General features: G+C 43.3%; 3 protein-coding genes across 9 annotated transcripts in view; 2 read left to right on the top strand and 1 right to left on the bottom strand.

The window, feature by feature from the left end:
• The window catches only part of LOC121553606 (serine/threonine-protein kinase 32C), a 143186-nt gene extending 140054 nt beyond the window's left edge, over positions 1–3132 (bottom strand). The window contains exon 1 of the mRNA XM_041866852.2: positions 2561–3132. Coding sequence (XP_041722786.2) covers positions 2561–2642 — 82 coding nt within the window. The 5' untranslated portion in view covers positions 2643–3132. The remainder of the gene's footprint in view (positions 1–2560) is intronic.
• Positions 3133–3349: 217 nt separating this feature from the next.
• LOC121553228 (leucine-rich repeat-containing protein 27) lies at positions 3350–10303 on the top strand. Of its 6 annotated transcripts, none has more exons than XM_041866253.2 (13): positions 3350–3399; positions 3869–4152; positions 4255–4385; positions 4480–4538; positions 4789–4941; positions 5674–5902; positions 6349–6489; positions 6669–6776; positions 6925–7030; positions 7435–7491; positions 8942–9081; positions 9751–9877; positions 10012–10303. In XM_041866253.2, exons 2-13 carry the CDS (start codon positions 3946–3948, stop codon positions 10117–10119), a joined length of 1566 nt encoding a protein of 521 aa, XP_041722187.1. In that variant the 5' UTR covers positions 3350–3399; positions 3869–3945; the 3' UTR covers positions 10120–10303. The 6 variants fall into 6 exon arrangements, with proteins under 6 accessions (XP_041722187.1, XP_041722184.1, XP_041722188.1 ...); XM_041866250.2 differs by having other exon boundaries at positions 7333–7491; XM_041866252.2 differs by lacking the exon at positions 3350–3399 and adding an exon at positions 3435–3540 and having other exon boundaries at positions 7333–7491.
• A 792-nt stretch (positions 10304–11095) lies between these two features.
• On the top strand, positions 11096–19196 carry LOC121553230 (PWWP domain-containing protein 2B-like). 2 transcript variants are annotated; one of them, XM_041866259.2, is made up of 3 exons: positions 11096–11464; positions 13703–15430; positions 17813–19196. In XM_041866259.2, exons 1-3 carry the CDS (start codon positions 11325–11327, stop codon positions 17817–17819), a joined length of 1875 nt encoding a protein of 624 aa, XP_041722193.1. In that variant the 5' UTR covers positions 11096–11324; the 3' UTR covers positions 17820–19196. The 2 variants fall into 2 exon arrangements, with proteins under 2 accessions (XP_041722193.1, XP_041722194.1); XM_041866260.2 differs by having other exon boundaries at positions 13703–15434.
• The last annotated feature ends 2268 nt before the right edge of the window (positions 19197–21464 follow it).

Here is a 21464-nt window from a genome sequence, read left to right as displayed (position 1 = left end):
AGGTGGTTGTAGAATTTAAAAATAGCTCTTTTCTGGATTTTGATAATTAGCAGGTATCGGCCTAATTCTGCTATGCATGAATATTTGGTGTTTTACGTTGTAAACAGAGGATATTTTCTGCAGAATTCTGCATGTAGAGTCTCAATTTGGTGTTTGTCCCATTTTGTGAATTCTTGGTTGGTGAGCGGACCACAGACCTCACAACCATATTTTTAGCCAGATCCTAATTGTTATGTCAAAGTTTATGTTCCTTTTGATGGCATAGAAGGCCCTTCTTGCCTTGTCTCGCAGATCGTTCACAGCTTTGTGGAAGTTACCTGTGGCGCTGATGTTTAGGCCGAGGTATGTATAGTTTTTTGTGTGCTCTAGGGCAACGGTGTCTAGATGGAATTTGTATTTGTGGTCCTGGCAACTGGCCCTTTTTTTGGAACACCATTATTTTTGTCTTACTGATATTTACTGTCAGGGCCCAGGTCTGACAGAATATGTGCAGAAGATTTACAGTTGAAGTCAAAAGTTTACATACACTTAGGTTGGAGTCATTAAAACTCATTTTTCAACCACTCCACAAATGTCTTGTTAACAAACTATAGTTTTAGCAAGTCGGTTAGGACATCTACTTTGTGCATGACATAAATGATTTTTCCAACAATTGTTTACAGACAGATTATTTCACATACACTAAGTTGACTATGCCTTTAAAGAGCTTGGAAAATTCCAGAAAATTATGTCATGGCTTTAGAAGCTTCTGATAGGCTAATTGACAGTGTACCTGTGGATGTATTTGAAGGCCTACCTTGAAACTCAGTGCCTCTTTGCTTCCAAGACCTCAGAAAAAAGATTGTAGACCTCCACAAGGCTCTCTCCTCTCTCTGAGGGACCAGCCTTGATTTGGCCCAAAAATAGACATCCATAGTTGGTGACCAGATCAAATCGGAATGAATCATAGACATCTGTGTTTTTTTACAAGTTTGGACAGCACAGTTCAGTGCTCTACACTTACCAGACACTCTTATCCAAAGAGCAATTAGGGTTAAGTGCTTTGCTCAAAGGCACATCAACATATTTTTCACATAGTCAGCTCTGGGATTCAAACCAGCAACCTTTCAGTTACTGTCCCAACGCTCTTAACCGCTAGGCTACCGGCTAACTGCCGCCTCTACCGTGATGTCCAAACTTGTTAAACATAGACATCTATGGTTGGTTCAGGTTTGGTCCGGTTTGCATATTGTATATTTCTTCCTTTGTGTACCTATTCAGGACACATCACCATGAACAGAATGACATTCATATCCACAATTATGCATTTCTGTGTAGTACAGATCAGGGACCCATGACGTAATTCTGTTACCGGGTGTAAATCCACTTCACTTACTGTAGTTGCCCTAAACACACACACACCCCAATCTCCATCCCCTCCTTATCATATGACCTCAACTCTGTAGTGAACGGACCTCATTTAGTAGCCTCATCTGTCATTTTAGATAATTCGATGGCAACATTAGTATTTTAGCCCATTAAGGGCCATTGATGATTCAAAGCAAGGCATATTTGGTTAAGCTCCAATGGGCTTACTCTCCATTACACTAACAGCCATAAATTAGCATTACTTTCATGCGTGCCACTATTCTGGTCTTAATTATTCTATTATTATTATTATTATTATTAAGTCCCCTGTGACTCAGTTGGTATAGCATGGCGCTTGCAATGCCAGGGTTGGGGGGGTTCAATTCCCATGAGGGATCAGTATTTAAAAAATTATAAAAATAACTGCACTAAGAGCATCTGCTAAATTACTAAAAATAACACAATGACTTCATATGCTCATTTTCATAATAGTTCACCCAAGATAGCTGCATACAAATGATGCATGGTGAAGTGTCCAGGGATTGCATTCAGCCAACACATTATCTTCTTTTTACAGAGAATGATAGGGAAAATGTTCTTTCTGGAAAGGCTGAAGAACAACAATAAGATAATTGCGTAATGAGACTTCTGCATTGAATGCAATCCCCACAAGTAATGATAATGGCTGTATGACACTGTAACCACTTGATTGAACCCCAGAATAAATAGATTGCAACCAATATTTCAGTGTCATCTTTCTGGAACAGTTGTTTTCTTGTCATCATCAACAACAACAAACATTAAATTGGCATAGCTTGGCAAAAACAGGTGTAAAATGTGAAATATGGTGATAGTTGCTAGACTACGGCCTACATTCTACATTTTGTTTCACTGTCCAATCTAAAGTTTAACGCCACACCCCGGACCTCTTCTTTCATCTCTAGGCTGCAAGCAAGACCATGCTTGAGGAGGCTATCATTTTATAAATATTTCCTCCAAACTTCTCCAGGTGGAACGAGTTTAGCCTATAATGCTCATCATCACCTATTGCCTAGCAGTACGCAACATTGTGATGAAATTGCTTGATCCAATGAATGTAGCCTTCAGAGGCTACACTGTAACTTTGACTCACGTGCAATTTGAGTGGCGGTACAATGTTGCACTACAGTTAACCATGAACCCAAAAGAATAGCAATGCTTTGTGTTTTCTTACCATCTTCCTTTTCATCGTAGACAGGTCTCTTAGAAGAACTATTCGCGCCCATCCTCTTCTTCCACTTGCCCCAGTGAAACATTGATGCGCGAGCTCAGATAGCATTCCTCGCCGGTTAAAAAACTACAGCTCTGTGTTGGACACGTTGAATCGCTCCCTCTGTTATTGTTTGTCCAAAAAAAAAATCGCGCATTTACGCACTGCGACTTTGCCTCACTAAAACAATAAGGACGAGAGATTAGATCAGATAGTGAGCCTCACTACTGTATTGCAAAGAAAAACAATCGGCTTTCCTATTTTTCTCTTCTGTCCTCAACTGACTTATGTTCGCGGAGCTGTGTGTGACAGTTCGCCTCTAGTCGACGTTGAGTCTCTCTGTCATGCATGTCAAGAACCCAGCCTCTCTACAGCTCTCGTGCTAGCAGCTAGACCTTAAGAGCATTTTCAATACTATAGGAAGTGCTGCTGTATATTACCTAACGGGATACAGTCATTGCGAAAATGCGAATCTAATTAGGAAAAGGGTGGCGCCAGTTCATTGAAAATGGGGTTAACACTTTACTTCCCTGACCTTAGAATAGGCTACATCATTAACAGACGTGAGATTCTTCATCATGGCATACAGTGGAAATTGGATAGGTCTAGATTTCTGTAAAAAAAAAATTAAAAAAAGAGCAGAAAATGATTTTGCTTTGCAACAAAGTAGCACTTTTGGCGAAAGCATAATTGTACGCACTGTTTGAATATTGATACGCACGGTAGTTAATGTTGTCCTGCCACCATGGTTACCATGGTAATAGTTGATCACACGACTAGCCGGTTAACTACTAGCTAGCTAGGTAAATAAACTTCCAAGCTAATGCACCTACAAAAGTTAAATTAATTTACTTCAGCTTGTTGATAATTCTGTAATTCATGCGTTCTTATACATTTCAGTGATTGCTTGGTTTAGGATGAACGTTAGCGAGCTAACAGTTATGGTAACGTTAGCTATATGCATAAGCTAACTAACGTTAGCCTACGTTTTATATGTTGCATGTCTGAAATATTCCATGTGTACAAAGTAGCTAACATAGCTATAGCTAACAGTTGTTCACATTTCAGTATCATGAGTTAACTTTTAGTTGATATGTGTATCCAACAATGGGTGTCTATGCTGGTTAACGTTACATCAATATCTGGTCGAGAGTTTTTACACATTCAATGATTCATTGCTCCCAAAGGGCCAGGACATTAATTGGACTATCACTGTATTTAACAGGAAGATTAGTTTCATGACCGACATATTTTTCTTGTTTCTTGCTCTAGCCATCATGGGCATTGACAATCTGATTTCAAGATGACACTTTGATGACTAACCAACCAAATGAGATAGCACAGCAGCAATGTCTTCCGTAGAAAATGAAATTACTGACCTTCATTTAAGCCTTGATTGTGGTGATAATGCTGGTAAAACACATACCCCGCACATTCTACCAGAGTGTGTTGGACCTATGCAGATCACTGAATATGTCACATCTGACACCCTATATTTAAGCAGAAGAAACTTAAAATATGTTGTGGATTGCATTTTGAAGAATACTACTTTAAAGGTAGGTCAAGCAGATGATTCTGATGCTCTCATTTTCAAGAATATGCTTTGTTATTCAGAGCTGACTGTATCCTCTCTAACTGTATCTTCCTGTTGTTTTAAGAATTTGTATCTTGAAGGTAATGAAATATCCATGCTTCCGGATACGCTGTTCACCAGTTTGTCAAACTTGGTGTGGTTAGATCTCAGAAATAACCAAATCACATCCCTTCCTGCGGAAATTGGTCTACACAGGTATTGTAGGCTAGTTTGTATTGGCTTATCAACCAAAATATCTGTAGATGTGCTGTGGATTTTAATGGATTCATTTATTAATTGGTTGATGCAGATGTCTGAAAACGGTGCTGCTAGAAGGCAATCCTATCACAGAGCTTCCACTGGAATTGGGTGGGTTGAACTCTGTCACCTTGTTTCTATTATCCTTTACACAAGAACATCATTGCATTTTATCAAGTCTTCAGTGACTTTTACAGTATTTTGGGATAGGCTGCATGTCCCTCTCAGGATGCTTGGACTTCATTTCCTTTACTTGAAGAGTGGGTGTGACATGTTGTTTATTCCCATCTTATTCTTCAGTGACCCATCTCCAGCTGTGAACTGCATTAGGATTTCTGACATATGTGTTTGTACTTCTCAGGTAACGTGATTACTCTCAAGGCCCTGAGTTTGAGGCATTGCCCCATCACGTTTCCGCCTCAAGAGGTTGTGCAGCAGGGCCTCCAATGCATCCTCCAGTACCTACGGAGTGCCATGGCCGAACGACCGGTTAGTGTGCGGAACTCTCTTCCAGGTGAATGATATCGATAACTGTAGTGTCACCTAATGAAGTTGAACAATGTGACGGCAAGGTGCTTGTGTGGTGTCCGCCCTTCTGTCCACCGCCATCTGTTCTTTTGTATAAGAAAGAAAGGCTGGCCACCAAAATAGCTCCTTGCCCTTGTTCCACTTCAGTGGTGTGACTTCTGTTCCCTTGGAGACGGCGCATGCAGCAGGCAGACTTTTTGTGTAGCTCTACCCAGTAATATTTTTAGCCAGATTAAAATGACCGATAACCAGAGGCGCTTTGTCATCAACCACTGTCTAGTAGTGCCTATGGGTAATCAGCATGACTAGCCAAGTCACCCCTCAGCAGAAAGCCTACATCTAGAACAAAGGTGCCCTGTTGTATCTTTATATATATATATATTTATACTATTAAAAAAGAGGATCAAGGCTCACTGTTTCTCTGGAAAAGTAATTGAATCTTGATGGATATTATGTTGTCACTGCCAGGGCAATATGCCAGCATTCAGATCATGTCATACCAGATTTCATCATGTTAGTTCATGAATGAGAGGACATGCTTACTATGGGCTCATTACAGCTTCAACTTGACATCTAGTATTCACTAAAACATTTATTTCAGCATAGATGCAAAGGATCCAAAAGAGGACAATTGTTTATATAGGAAGTGACAGAAATGTGATTATTTTGCTACCATAATCATTTTCATGGAAAGTTGTTGTTGATGTTTTGGTGGCAGACATGCCCCCAGTGGAGAAGCTACAGTTGACAGAGCTTGTGAAGTCCAGTTTGGACCTTTGTGAAGAGGTGGTGGATGAAGACGAGCTGCAGAGGTTCAGAGAGCTGAGGCAGAAGATGATACAAATGGACAGAGCTGAGTTTGGCTTTGCCCTCCCTATTTCACGTCTCCCTAGAGCAGCAGAGGGCGATAGAGGCCACAATACATACCCCCTGCCCATCATTAAAAGGTAAATTTAAAAAGGTTTGTCCTCTGGTAAAGTTATGGGAGTAATGACAGGCGTCTGGTAACTGCAGATCTAGGGGAAACTCAGTAGTCTACAGTGTCCTCTCCTTATTTGAACTGCCTAACTCTTTAACCAGACTGACCACTATTCTCAGCACAGTGGGCAGTATGGTTTACGAGGCTAGCAATGATAGGTGTAAGCAATATGGTGGATGCCTTCTCTGAGGAATTAAATGCAGTGAATTGCAGTGAAGGAAAGGTGACAAGGAGAGGGAGCCACTGTAGACTAATAGGCTATTGAGATGGAAAATACTGCATGGACAGTCTAAGGATATTTTTATGACAGTCTCTGAGGAGGAGGCCTAGCGATAAAATCTCCCAGGCTCTGCAGGGACACGGTCCTTCTGAGAGCAATAAAAATAAAACATTTTATTTCAATTTATTTGTCAGAAAGAAAGAGATTACCAGGGGAAATATATTTCCCGAGCTCCCTCCCTTTGACATGCAGTACTGCAAGAGGTCAGAGGAGAGAAGACTGGCTGCAATGAAAGAGCTTAAAGAAAAACAAGCCATTCTTGAACAAAGGAGGAAGTAAGTAAGTTATTACTGTTGGATTTTATAGAACCCAACAGAATTATCTCGCATCAGTAGGCTATACTGCTGATCCCCTACTGCGTTTGTGGCCTTTTGAATCACATTAATTACATACAGTATTTAGTTGCCAACTATGTTATACCAGGGGTGAGAGAGAATTGTCTCTCTACTTGCAGTTTCAGAAAGCAGGGGTGTATTGTGTCAAATTGGCATTTGATGAAGTCCCAGAAAGGGAGGGATCAATATTATGTGTCTGCAAAAGCCAATGACAATGCCAATAAGGGGTAGGTAAAGAAATCCAGCAAGATCTAAGATGAGCTTATCCGACCCCAATCCTAACCTAAACAAAATAAAAGCGAACTTAGATCAGTGTTTATGGGGTACTTGATTCCTCACAGTGCTTTATATGGCCCTGCCCTTCTTTTCCCTTAGAGACCAAGAGCTCCTTAAGGAATGGCGTACTCATGCTAGGGTCATGCAGGAGAGGAAAATCTTAGAGCACAAGCAGGAAAGGCGTGAGAGACATAGAAGAGAAGAGGTATGTCTGTTCTGTATGTCTGCTTTCACTCCCATTCTAGTTTTGGAATATACTATTTTGTTCACTTACAGAACCGAAAGCATTTTTCTGATTCTGATTTTCTCCCTTTCCAATGACCAGAGGAGGGCAGCATAACACCATCCTGAGTAAAGGTTTTCACAGTCATTGGAAAGGGAGAAAATTAGAATTAGTAAAATGCTTTCAGTTATGTTCTTGTTATAAGGAAACTATCTGAGAGAAGTTAGAGTAGAGTAGAAAGAGAGAGACTGACTGGAGTCCTTGTTTCCATTCTGGATGAGCAGACGTTGAAAAAGATAGTGTCAGGCTGTGCAGACACTCAGCTGAGGCTGTCCAGGTCAGAGGCAGCGACAGGCCTAGCTAATGATGGATCACTGTGCCTCCAGTGTGCCGAGTCAGTCATCCTGCAGTCAGATGTCTCCAGCGAGGCTGCACCACAGCTGGTAAACACACCCCTTCCACAGAACGCTAGCACACACACAGTCAGATACACACCGACACAGCAGCAGACTAGACTGCGTGGCCGCACACAACTCCATCACCATTATTAAGTTTGCAGACGACACGACGGTGGTAGGCCTGATCACCGACAACGATGAGACGGTCTACAGGGAGGAGGTCAGAGACCTGGCAGTGTGGTGCCAGGACAACAACCTCTCCCTCAACATCAGCAAGACAAAGGAACTGATCGTGGACTACAGGAAACAGAGGGCTGAGCATGCCCCCATCCACATCGACGGGTCTGTAGTGGAGCAGGTCGAGAGCTTCAAGTTCCTCTGTGTCCACATCACTAAGGAATTATCATGGTCCACACACACCAACACAGTCGTGAAGAGGGCACAACAATGCCTCTTCCCCCTCAGGAGGCTGAAAAGATTTGGCATGGGCACTCAGATCCTCAAAAAGTTATACAGCTGTACCATTGAGAGCATCTTGACTGGCTGCATCACCACCTGGTATGGCAACTGCTTGGCATCCGAGCGTAAGGCGCTACAGAGGGTAGTGCATACAGCCCAGTACATCACTGGGGCCCAGCTTCCTGCCATCCAGGACCTCTATACCAGGCGGTGTCAGAGGAAGGCCCTAATAATTGTCAAAGACTCCAGCCACCCAAGTCATAGACTGTTCTCTCTGCTACAGCACGGCAAGCGGTACCGGTGTATCAAGTCTGGAACCAACAGGACCCTGAACAGCTTCTACCCCCTAGCCATAAGACTGCTAAATAGTTAGTCCGGGTAGCTATTGGTTAACTATTTAACTATCTGCATTGACCCTTTTTGCACTAACTCTTTTGACTCATCACATATGGCACTGTTAATTATATATCCTTTTGCCTAGTCACTTTATCCATACCTATATGTACATATCTACTTCAATTACATCGTACCCCTGCATATCGACTCGATACTGGTACCCCATGTATATAGTGAAGTTATTGTTACGCATTGTGTATTTATTCCTCGTGTTATTATTTTTATATTATTACAAATATATATATATATATATATATCTCTGCATTGTTGGGAAGGGCCCTTAAGTAAGCATTTCACTGTAGTCTACACCTGTTGTTTATGAAGCATGTGACAAATACAATTTCATTTGATTTGATGATTTGACATAAGCAAGCGTAACATCATGATGAACATTAGGTCCCACTCCCACCACAAACCACAAGGTACCAGAACCAGGGTATACTGCTAACCTGGCACTCAGAGCAACCCATAGCTGTATATATAATAGCTAACCTCTTCAGCAATGCGCCAGGATAGTAGTAGTCAATCTGTGTCACTGATAGACCTTTCATCCATCCTTAACTTACTATAAGTTCACAGTTTCGGTTATATGAATAAAAGACCAGCTTTCTATAGAAATTAATATATTGTTTTGTTACAGGTACCTATAAAAGCTCCATATGCCACAGAGGCTCTGTGTAGTGTTGCTGAAAGTGGTGAGGTCAAGACCCATAAACCCCCACCAAAGAGGATCCAGAGACAGAGATCGTTCCTGTCCCAGAAGGAACACGAGGAAGCCAGGTATGATGTAGCTATGATGTGTCTATCAATGGATACACTGTTGCCACTGAGCTACTAACAGTAGCCACCAACGGAAGCAATGGCAGATCAATCAAAGATGTTCAGAAACATTTAGTGGAAAGAGGGTACTTGTACAGCCATCTCTTTTATTCAAAGCTTATATTTTGTCCCCTCTGTCAAATACTTTTGTTCAGCTGATTGTTTTAATGAATTACTTTTTTCTGTAGACCAGGACTGACAACGATAGACCAGTACCTGTCTTTTTAATAAATACTGTACATGTAAACTATTGATTCTAAAGAGTACACCCCAGTATAAGGTTTAGTTTATTGTCAAGGTGTACAACATTGGCAGCTAAGAGCTGAATTGCAGTCCATCTAAATAAATAACAAAATAATGAAATCAATCAATCATGTGAAATCGTGTGATAAATGTATGTGTGGAGGGAGGGAGCATTGGTCGGTCACAGCCAGGTGAAAGCCTCAGGAGTCTTGATCAGGGACAGGGTCAGACAGGTCTGGACTCAGAGCTACTGGTCTCTGTAGTCTGTAGCTTGCCAGCTACTCCTCCGCCACCACCAACATCCAGCACCCACAACGGTATGTAACTAAGAGAATCATTAGTTTGTGGAATGGTGGTTCATTTTACCCTTGACCTGTGTGACCCCAGGGAAGCCCGCGACCGGGAGTTAGAGCAGCGGATCAGCAGCCATGTTCAGATGGTCCAGGAGAGACGCAGGAGGCCCAGTGGCACTGCCCAAGAGGAGACAGAAGCTGCAAGGCAGGACATGGAGGAAGTATGTTACTCTTCTACTGTATATCAAGCAACCAGTCAAGTCATTTTCAGTGCTCAATGACAGAAGCCCCAGGAATTGAATGAAAATCTGGGTGTTTCTTTCATTGTCGTTTTCTTCCATTGCTTCTGTTTCAGGCCAAGAGGTTGCAGTCAGAACTTGCTAAGAGAAAACAGGAGAGAGACATCGAGTATCGATTCATCGCATTTACTGGGGAGAACTCACCAAGATGCTATGACAAGTGAAAGTATTTTTGGGTGTGTAGGCCTACTGCCATTTTGAATTGTTGCCGTATTAAATTAATTGACATTGTATGCAAAGTAGTACAGGACAGGGTAGTATGGAATTATAGCACTCTACAAACAGTTTACTCAATCACAATGGTATCCAATACCCTTTCATCAATAAACATTTCAGCCTGTTACTTGACCACCGTGAAGTGTTCTTAATTTGCCCACAGTATGGTGCTATACCCTGCTCCTCTGTCTCTCTCTCACACACACACGCACATCATTAGTAAAGTGTAAAGCGCTTGTGTTCCAAGATAAACAAACCCTCATTCATCAAGTCAATCAGTGCTATTTAGCAGCCTAATAGTTCACTGTATTTCAGGTCCTTGCAACTGTACAGTAGCTATACAGTGATTGATCATGTATACTTATTTGACTGTATGTATGCCTATAGCCTAAATTCAGTGCTTGACTTTGACAGCAATAGGTTCCGGTACTCATTTTGGGTGACGGTACTGTTTATATTTAGGTGCAGGAGCTCCACAATACTTTTGAGCTAATATTCTATAAGAGGAACAGGAACAGGAGCTCAAGCAGAGCTCCTGCCCAAGTCAAGCACTGCCTAAATTACTTATAGATACTGTTGGCTTGGATACAGACAGTAAAGATGGGGGTGATTCATGTAAGCCAGGGAAGTTTGAGGGAAGCCTATATTTAATTGGGAATGGCACGATGAAAATGGCCTTGAACAGAATATCATGTTAAAAGAGAAGATACAAAGAAATACGAAGAAATCATGCATTTATCATTCCTAGATGGGTGGATGTATTGTCTGCAAATCAGCAGAGCAGAAGGCTATTATTAGCTAGATAATAACTAATAATAATGAAATACAGTTTTGAAATTGAGGCTACATGAGCCAACAATAAACTGAAAGCCGAATGTTATAATTGCAAGCAAGACAGGGGCAACCTCAAAATATTTTTCTCATCTGTCTTTGTGTTATGCCACCAGTAGCAGAACTGTTGTAATTGACTTGATGGGGGTGGGGGGAAAAAGAAGAAAAAAAAAGACTTGGAGGGGGTGATGGCGTCATTTCGTGCACTGGTGTAGCCTCCCGTGCACGAAAGTAGAAGGGAGTAGCATCTTTAGCAGAGGCGATCGTGGCTCCCGCGGCCGGGATCGAGTACCGCCAAGCCGGACACCTCACGCCGGAAAATATGGAGGCTGTGGCCGAGGAGCTGCGGGCCGGCTCTCGGATTCCTGTCACTGTTGATCAAATAGTTAACGATACGCTAGTGGTGACGCTTACCTATCAAGAAAGGAGCTACATGGGGATATTACTCGATTGCAACAAAAAGTGAGTCTTATTTCTTCGAATGTTCTACATTAATCACAAAGTAATTAGCTAGTTAGCGTGCTAATGTTTGCTGGCTAATCTAGCATGCTAACTAGCTAGCTACATGGACCATCATACAAAAGACTCCAAGGGGTTGTAGCTAGCTTGCTAGTTAACGTTAGCACTTTTACAGCGAACATATTAATAGCATAAAAACAAGTGTATCATTAATATGACGTTTGGATAAAGCCACCACCCTGTGAAAGTAACATGTGATGGGCATTTTAACAAAAGTTATGCCTACGTGGGTACCTAACGTTACCTCATTGTTAGCTTAGCTAACGTTATCAAGCTAGTTCAATGATGGCTAGATTTAGACTGCCAACAGTGGATCCCAGCTATGGCAGGCCTTACTGAAACACCCGTTCTCATATTAGACTTGTGTACATGCTTTCTTATAATTCATCTAGCTACCTATCTAGTAATGATTACATGAACGTTACATGTTTTAATACTAACTATGCAAAGTGATGGGCATCACATCATAATTTAGCCTACTCCTGTCCTTGTGCTTTTAGTAATGTAGGCCTATGTTAAACTCAGTCATCCAATTTTACCCTTAGCTAATGATACAATTAGTGTAGGCCTATTTATAAATGATTGACCTGAAACTCTAAATAAGAGATTATACAGCTGTGTTATGCTGTTAAAGATGGCACTAATTGTTGAGTTACCAAGGAAATTACAGACACCAGAAAAACTAGGCTATAGGTCTACTTTGTACTTGACAAAGGGTGAACTATATAATGTTGGCAAGAAATCCCATTTAGGGTGTTAACAATAGATGTAAAGTATAACATGTTATTTGAATGATTGGTATTCATATGGGGCATGTTATCTGGCTCGCAGTGTGTCACCTGTACTGGTCTTGTGTTGCACTAGTATGCGCTAATACAGTGCAGTGAGTGCACCTTTTTAAAAATGCCACTGGGTTTATTTATTTATAGATTCAGAATCTTACCAGCTTTTCATATCGGTAGGCCTTCACTGAGACATGTAGGCCTACACGTTCACGTGATAGATCACTCCAAATGCCCTGAGATTGACCTTCCCCAGTGGAAAAGATCTAGGCTTAAACAAAGAACAGTGGTTTGGCATACAGGCCTATTTTTCCTTGTGAATGTCAAAATGTGAGTTCTTCCTTTAGGTTTATAGAAATGCATTTCCCTTCATTGTGTGTCTCCAGTTTCCATGTCATGTATCATTTGTGCAGGATCTCTTTATTTGGTTGTAGTGTATGTACAGCATTATATGTTAAATGGGAACAGTGTTTGAGTCATGGCCAGTTAACCACTATGTCCTTGCACACAGCCTTGGCCAGGAATTTCTGTACTGCCTGTGTCCATCATAGTGACGGCTGAGATTTTGTTGCTCACGAAGGGCCTTTAGTAAAGGTCTCCTCCAAAGCACCGGAAACGGGCTTCGCCAGGCCTCTTTATTTAAATGTGCCAATAGCCGCTCATGGGGAAATGCCTTTCGGGCTTCCTAAATGTGCTTTAATTAATAATCTCATAACACACAAGCACCCAGCAGACACTGATGTGAAAACAAGTGAATCTCCTGGCTCTCTCTGGGTCCCGAGTGATTCATGTGGTTGTTTTTGTTCAGTCAGATGGAGTGGAGGGGGGCTACTGGGTATCCTGTAGTCTCTTTGTCTGCAGTCTCTGACAGCAGAGCACAGCCATGTTGTTGCTGCTGCTGCGTTGGCTGCTCACAGCTACCTTTCTATATGGCTCCTTAGAGAAGCCCGGCTTGGACACGTCACGTCACAGGCATGAAAATAAACATGAATTTACAGAGAGAACACACACTCCAGCTCTTTCAGTTTGTAGCGCAAGGCTGTAGGGGTAGGGTATAGGCTAGCTAGACAACGACCTGCTTGCTTGCTGTCTCCCAACCCCCACTCCAGTAGAATACCCAACACAGGGGATTAATGTGCTGTCTTTTACACAACCTGAAGTGTTGCAACCATAAGAGCTTTCATAAGTGCGCCGACAGGGTCAAAGGAGTGCATTTGTTGCACTTCGATTTTGTCGAGTTAATGTTCTTGACCTGAACAGGAACTTGAACCAAAGAGTTTAAATTCCTGCTTTATCCACAATGATAAAGTTGAGCGCAAACAATTTATCATGATTGGATGCAATAACCCAGAAGCTACAAAGCATACTAAAGTATTTTCTTTCACTGTTTTTTTTATAGGACTGGGCTTTTCTGCCTACCAGATGTCACAACAAAGCCAGTGGAATGCCCTGCATTGAAACCTGGTTGTGAAATCCCTGAAGTCCTGAGAGAGGAGCCTGTTACTAAACCTCCCAGCCAGGCTTCACATCATAGACCAAAGGATGAAAACACGCTCCCTGAAAATGACCCACTAGCTGCCCATCTCCCTGCCCCTCTGCCCACACCAGTGCCCGCCGGGCAGGCTCCATACCCTCCATATTTTGAAGGAGCTCCCTTCCCTCAGCCCATTTGGGTGCGCCACAGCTATGGTCAATGGGTACCTCAGCCACCTCCGCGAACCATTAAGAGGAAGAAGAGGCGGACCCGAGAGCCCGGGCAGATGACCATGAGCACCATCAGGCTCCGCCCACGGCAGGTGTTGTGCGAGAAGTGTAAGAACACACTGAACAGTGACGAGGACAGTAAGGACGGGATGCCCACAACCAAGGCTTCCAGGAAAGAGAACGCGCCACAGAGCGATGAAGACTCCAAAGACGGGTCTGTGAAGTTGGCCAGGAAAGAGGATGCAGATGCCACCAAGGATAACAATAAGAGGCGGGAGAACGGCCCCACCGGCTATGACAGCAAGCGGCTCCGGAAGGACAAGAGGGATGAGGAACCAAAGTTCCCTGCAGTGGACATCATTCCCCACAGCCCGGTCATCAAGATATCCTACAGCACTCCGCAGGGCAAGGGCGAGGTCATGAAGATCCCAGCTCGGGTCCACGGCTCTGTCAAGCCCTTCTGCCCCAAGCAGCTGATGCAAAATGGCCTAAGAGGCCAGCAGGGCAAGGTGCCCGAGCCCACCACCTTAACCCAGACCCAGGAGCAGCGCCACATCCTGGATGCCACCAGGACGGGCCTGACCGTGTCCATTCCCAAACTCAAGCTCCCCAGGCCCCCAACGGCCAGCCTGGACCTCCCCTCCCCCAAGATCCGAGTGAGGACCCTGGGGGACGGAGAGGACAGTCTGTCTGTGTACAATGCGGAGCTGGTAGAGGGGCAGAGCAGAAAGAGCCTCAGGGTGCCGGTCCCTGGTCCCCTGCCCCAATCAGAGGACTCTGGGGAGAAGACCCCCATGGAGCTGTGGTCAGGGAGTTCTGGAGAGGAGGCAGACCGAGGCCAAAGTGACCTTGCGCTGCTCATCAACCTCCGCAAGAGGAAGGCGGACTCCTCCAGCCTGTCCGTGTGCAGCACAGACAGTCTAGACGAATCAAAATCCTTCAGCTCAGATGGCACGTCCCCAGAGCTGTGCGACCTAGCGCCCGGCGAGCACATCTCCTCCATGTCCTCCTCGATCTCACGAGACAACAGCAAGACTGTGCCGCCACTCACCGTGCGCCTGCACACACGCAGCATGACCAAGTGCGTGACGGAGGAGGGCCATGCGGTGGCCGTGGGAGACGTGGTGTGGGGGAAGATCCATGGGTTCCCCTGGTGGCCGGCGAGGGTGCTCAGCATCAGCGGCAGCCGCAAAGAGGAGTCTAACTGTGAGGCCCAGTGGCCAGAGGCCAAGGTGGCCTGGTTCGGCTCGCCCACTACCTCCCAGCTCTCCGTTGCCAAACTCTCCCCCTTCCGGGAGTTCTTCAGGTCGCGTTTCAACCGCAAGAAGAAAGGGATGTACCGGCGAGCCATCGTGGAAGCTGCCAAGGCTGTGGGCCACATGAGCCCCGAGATAACCTCGCTACTCACCTCTCACTGCGAAACGTAGGTGAGTCCACAACACTCAGGCCATTTGAGAGTTTGTTCACTTAATACACTATTCCGGTACCTTGGATTAAGGATACATGCTGAGCGTTCTTCAGGCAAAATACTTTGAATGTCTAAAATACGTTTTTGCTTACCTCGAACATACAGGCATGGAAATGTTGTATAGTGAAATATTCTTAATTGAAGTTTTTGGGGTTGTACGACAAGGTGACATACAGTATTTGCTTAAAGAATGTTTGGCATTTTTACAACTAACTAAGCAGGGCCCGGTTTCCCGATAGTGATGGAACTTAAGCTTACAAGTATTTTAACGATGCATTGTTCTTATAACGGCCGTAAGATGTCACATGCATTTCCCGAAACACCACGTAGAGAGAACGCTCACCAGATTAGAATTATTCCAAGACGGGTCAACTACTGAAGACGGGTCAACTCTTATAGAGATATTATCACCTGGCTGCAAATATTGAGTCTGCTTATTCTAATGCTTAGCCTACCCTATAATAATGCACTAGTTCATAGATTTGTCTTGAATAAATAGGTATTCAACACCTTTGTAATGGCAAGCCTAAATAAGTTCAGGAGTAAAAATGTGCTAAACAAGTCACATAATAAGTTACATGGACTCACACTGTGTCAAACACAGATTCAACCACAAAGACCAGGGAGGTTTTCCAATGCCTCGCAAAGAAGGGCACCTATTGGTAGATGGGTAAAAAAAATGCAGACATTGAATATCCCTTTGAGCATGGTGAAGTTATTAATTACACTTTGGATGGTGTATCAATACACCCAGTCACTACAAAGATACATGCGTCCTTCCTAACTCAGTTGCCGGAGAGGAAGGAAACCGCTCAGGGATTTCACCAATGGTGACTTTTAAACATTTAGAGTTTAATGGCTGTGATAAGAGAAAACTGAGGATGAATCAACAACATTGTAGTTACTCCACAATACTAACTGTAGAATAATGACAATCGCAATACATATCGCGTCAACACCTAAGTATCGTGATCGTATTGTGACTTCCCTGGCAATTCCCAGCCCTATAAATAATGAGCGTTTTTAAGTGCAACTTTAGTTACAATGGTTTTGGGGAAACGGCTCAGAGATTTAACGACGCTCCTACAAAGGTTCTAACGATGAACTAAGCTGGGAAGCAGGGCTGTTAGATGGTTCCTTACCCTTACTATAGTCTATGAGCCAGGACTGTTATCTGCACCTCTGATTTATTTGGAACTCTGTAGCTCAGTTGGTAGAGCATGATGCTTGCAATGTCAGGATGGGGGGTTTGAATCCCGCGACCACCCATATGTAAAAACTTTATGCACGCATGACTGTAAGTCGTTTTGGGAAAAGTGTCTGCTAAATGGCATATTATATTACTTTAAACAGCCACTAAAAACAGGTTATTTTAGCCACAGCTAGCTATAAATCAATGGGAGTTTAACCAAATCACCATTTCAGTAACGTCACACCAAGTAAATTAGTTGATTTCAGTTGATTTGGCCATGAAATATTAGAAAGGTGCACATTTGCACCCATCACTCCGGTTGATTTTTAGCTAGCGGTGGCTAAAGTTAGCTGAAGTTTAATGACTGTGTAAAGAAATCTGAACCATAAATTAGTTTATCATGGCTCATAGACTGCTTTCAGGGTAGGGAACCATGTAACATTAGTTAGTTGTAAAATACAAAACGTATCCTTTTAAGTTTCATGATTTTGGTTGACTGAACCCAGGGACTTTGGTCTCAGCCTGCCTACCCCTAGTTGTCATAGAACATTATTAGGGCTGATCATATACATCAAAAGCACAAGTCCTTGTTCCCCTGGTATCCGTTTGTTGATTGTGTGGAATCAGACCCCATGTAGCCAAGCACCAGGCCCTTCACACACACCTAGGTTAAATATTGTCTCAGGGTGATATGAGACTGCCAGACAGCTCCCAGTACCACTGTTTGCTGTGGTGAAGCCTCAGTAGCCATGTGAAGGTACGTGTACTGAGCTCTGTTCATAATGCACACCAGAAGCTTTTGAGCATGCCACTCTCACTCATGATGGAAATAGTTTTTGCCATGTCAGCTGTCCAGAGATTTCAAGCGTGACTTTTGAAAGTTAAGACCTTGTCTTGGGTTCACTTAGAAATGTTCTATCTTGAATGGTGAAGTAAGAATCCATCTATTCTACATGCATAACTCTCCCAGTGCAAAGTCTAGGCCTGCAGTTAGAATGTCCCTCCATGGGAAACCATACTGCCATTATTTGCTCAATCTCATTACTCTGTTTGTTCTTTCTTTCTCCCTCTCTCGCCCCTCTCTCTCTCTCCCCCATCTCTTTCTCGCTTGCTTGCTCTCTGTCTCTCGCTCTCTCTCTCTGTAGAGTCTGAAGACTGAAGAATGGTCTTCTCTCAGAGGTTGCGGAACTCTCAGACTCTTGAGTCAACTATCCCCAGGAGAGAGAGGGAGCGTGTGCAGTTTCCACAATCACTATTTATACAGCGTTTTTCCTCCACATGGCTGGAGGAAAATGGCCGCTCAGGTGGAGTGTTGTTGACTGGATAAGGGAGCAAGAAAGGCCAATTTTGAGGCATCTCATGGACAAGACAGAACAATTCCTCAATTTCTTTATTTTTTAGATGTAACCATATTTCAATAGAACTGAATAGCAACACACTACAAATAAGAATGTATTTATTATCTGTAACCATTTATTATCCATAACGATTTAAGTCTCCATACTGCTGCTTTTGTTCCTCTCGTTCGATTAGTCGTGAAGCGGTTCAACGACAACCAGTCAGAGGGCCTTGTCAGGTCTTTTCAGTCCCAGTGCCATCCTCATTGGAAGCCCAGCAACTATTTTCAAATAGACCAGGAAATGTATATCCGCAACATTTCTGGTGAAAAGTCTTACTCTAAGGGCTTTACTTTCCAAATATGAAAATGTGAAACTGTTCCATCCAGAGATAGTACTGTAGTTTTTTCTATCATACAGTGTTTCATCCTTGTAGCCTTCTTCAGCATTGCTAGTTGGATATGTCGATGTAACGTTATTTATACATTTTTCAAACGTTTGTCTCTCTTCCATTTCATTTTGGTTTGAATACTTTAGAAGTGTGGTATGTATCGGTCACTGCAATCCATGAGTTAATTTCTACTCACTTTAATTATTTAATGTGTCATTTTAAGACAAGCACTTTATCTTTACCTTGGTGGCCTGCTGTAAGCTCATTGTCCTAACACTAACTGGAGTTACAGCGCTGACAGGCAGCGGGAGTTCAAATGTCCCACGGTTGACTATCCATGGCTTTGGAGATTACCTTTTTAAAGTTTTGGGACGCCAGAGATTGATCCTTTCAGTCGTGGTTGTGTACACTGTATTCTTGCATTTTTGAGTCCGGTGTGTCTTTGTACATTATCTCAACCCACCCCAGTTCTATCCCCATCAAATGTTTCCACTGGAGAAAGTGGACAAAAGTGTCAAACACTATGCATCAATTAAAGCTTTATATAGTCACTCAGAAATGCTGTAAGAATACTGTAAATTCAACTCTTTGAGTGTGCGTGTGAAGGGGTGGGAGAAATAGGTGGCTGCTCACTATTGGCTACAGGACCTGAGTTTGGAGATGGAGAGACTGCAGGATCGACCTTAGTTGAAAGTAGGGGGCAGGGAGGGAAGGCAGAGGCAGGACATACTTTTGGCCATGTAGTGTATGTGGACACCCTTCAAATTAGTGTATTTAGCTATTTCAGCCACACCCGTTGCTGACAGGTGTATACAATTGAGCACACCGCCATGCAATCTCCATAGACAAACATTGGTAGTAGAATGGCCTTACTGAAGAGCTCAGTGACTTTCAACGTGGCACCGTCATAGAATGCCACCTTTCTAGCAAGTTATTTCGTCAAATTTCTGCCCTGCTAGAGCTGCCCCGGTCAACTGCAAGTGCTGTTATTGTGAAGTGGGAACGTCTAGGAGCAACAACGGCTCAGCCGCGATGTGGTAGGTCACACAAGCTCACAGAACGGGACCGCTGAAGCGCACAGCGCATACAAATCGTGTGTCCTCGGTTGCAACACTCACTACCGACTTCCAAACTGCCTCTGGAAGCAATGTCAGCACAATAACTGTTTGTCGGGAGCTTCATGAAATGGGTTTCCATGGCCTAGCAGCTGCACACAAGCCTAAGATCACCATGTGCAATGCCAAGCGTCTGCTGGAGTGGTGTAAAGCTCGCTGCCATTGGATTCTGGAGCAGTGGAAACAGGTTTTCTGGAGTGATGAATCACGCTTCACCATCTGGCAGTCCGATGGGTGAATCTGGGTTTGGCGGGTGCCAGGAGAATGCTACCTGTCCGAATGCATAGTACCAACTGTAAAGTTTGGTGGAGGAGGAATAATGGTCTGGGGCTGTTTTTCATGGTTCGTGAAGGGACATCTTAATGCTACAGGATCATTCTAGATGATTCTGTGCTTCCAACATTGTGTCAACAGTTTGGGGAAGGCCCTTTCGTGTTTCAGCAGGACAATGCCCCCGTGCCCAAAGCGAGGTGAATACAGAAATGGTTTGTCGAGATCGGTGTGGAAGAACTTGACTGGCCTACACAGAGCCCAGACCTCAACCCCATCTAACACCTTTGGGATGAATTGGAACGCCAACTGCGAGCCAGGCCAAATCGCCCAACATCAGTGCTCGACTTCAGTAATGCTCGTGGCTGAATGGAAGCAGGTGCCTGCAGCAGTGTTCCAACATCTAGTGAGTGGAAATCCTTCCCCAGAAAAGTGGAGGGTGTTATAGCAGCAAAGGGGGGACCAACTCCATATTAATGGCCATGATTTTGGAATGCGATGTTCGACGAGCATGTGTCCACATACTTTTGGCCATGTAGTGTAGGTAGTTCAGTAGGCACCAAACGGAAGAAAACAGGCAATGACTACTTGTACTTGTCCAATAAGAAATTGATCATTTTAGTTTTCTGTTGTAAAACGTTTTCCGTTGCAAGCCCTAATGAACACGACCAAGAGCTCCTGACTCGTTATGTTCCATTTTGAATCCCTTTGGTTTTTGTTGACTCTTTAGGCATGGGGAAGGAGACAGTGCCTAGCTCCTTTCACCTGGTTTATGATTAAGATGGAAGTGGATGTCAGGAAATTCCTATGTTTGATGAGCAACAAGGCTGTCTGCTGTTGCCCACGTTGGTCAATGTTATTGGCTATTTTTTTTATATATGTACTGTACATAAAATAAAATATACAGACAATACTTGGGATCTGCTGGTTTGTGTATTTCAATGTACTACTATCAGTTATGACTACCTTTTTATGTGGTTTAATTCTCATCTGTGTCAGCACAACTAATGTGCAATGTCAGGCCTAGCCAGGCTTACCTTTATGCAACCATTCACCACCTCTACTCACTTAAGTGAGGCAGTAGCCATGCCTGAAATCTCTTGCCTATTACTTACTAAAACGACATACTGTGTAGAAATCGTACTATTTAGAATGTACTGTTTAGTAAAAACGAATGCAGTAAGCAACAAATATCAGCAAACTAGGCTCACCCGTCCTGAGAATGCATCATCTAATGCATTGATACCCGCCATTCGTTCATTTGGGTACATCGTGTCTCGTTATCTCATTATCAGCTGTGTCAAACGCACGTCAGTCTAGAAAGACTTCTCTTCCTGAAAAGTGCAGTGAATTCTACTAGATGAAAAGCCGAAATGACACTAACATCCTGGTATTTAAAGCATACAAATTATTATTTTTCAATGTCACATACTGTAAGACTTAATTTCTTCGCGTACCTAAAATGTCTACTTCACTGAAAAATAATATAGGTTTTTCCTGAGTTACAGTTCATATAAGGAAATCAGTCAATTTATATAAATTAGGCCCTAATCTATGGATTCCACATGACTGGGAATACAGATATGCATCTGTTGGTCACAGATAGCTTAAAAATAAATAAAAAATAAAAATAGGTGCGTGGATCAGAAAACCTGTCAGTGGGTGACATGTCTGGTGAGTATGC

Source organism: Coregonus clupeaformis, chromosome 37, assembly GCF_020615455.1.
Source record: "Coregonus clupeaformis isolate EN_2021a chromosome 37, ASM2061545v1, whole genome shotgun sequence".
In the NCBI taxonomy this organism is placed as follows: domain Eukaryota; kingdom Metazoa; phylum Chordata; class Actinopteri; order Salmoniformes; family Salmonidae; genus Coregonus; species Coregonus clupeaformis.
This window is presented reverse-complemented; position numbering and strand designations above follow the sequence as displayed.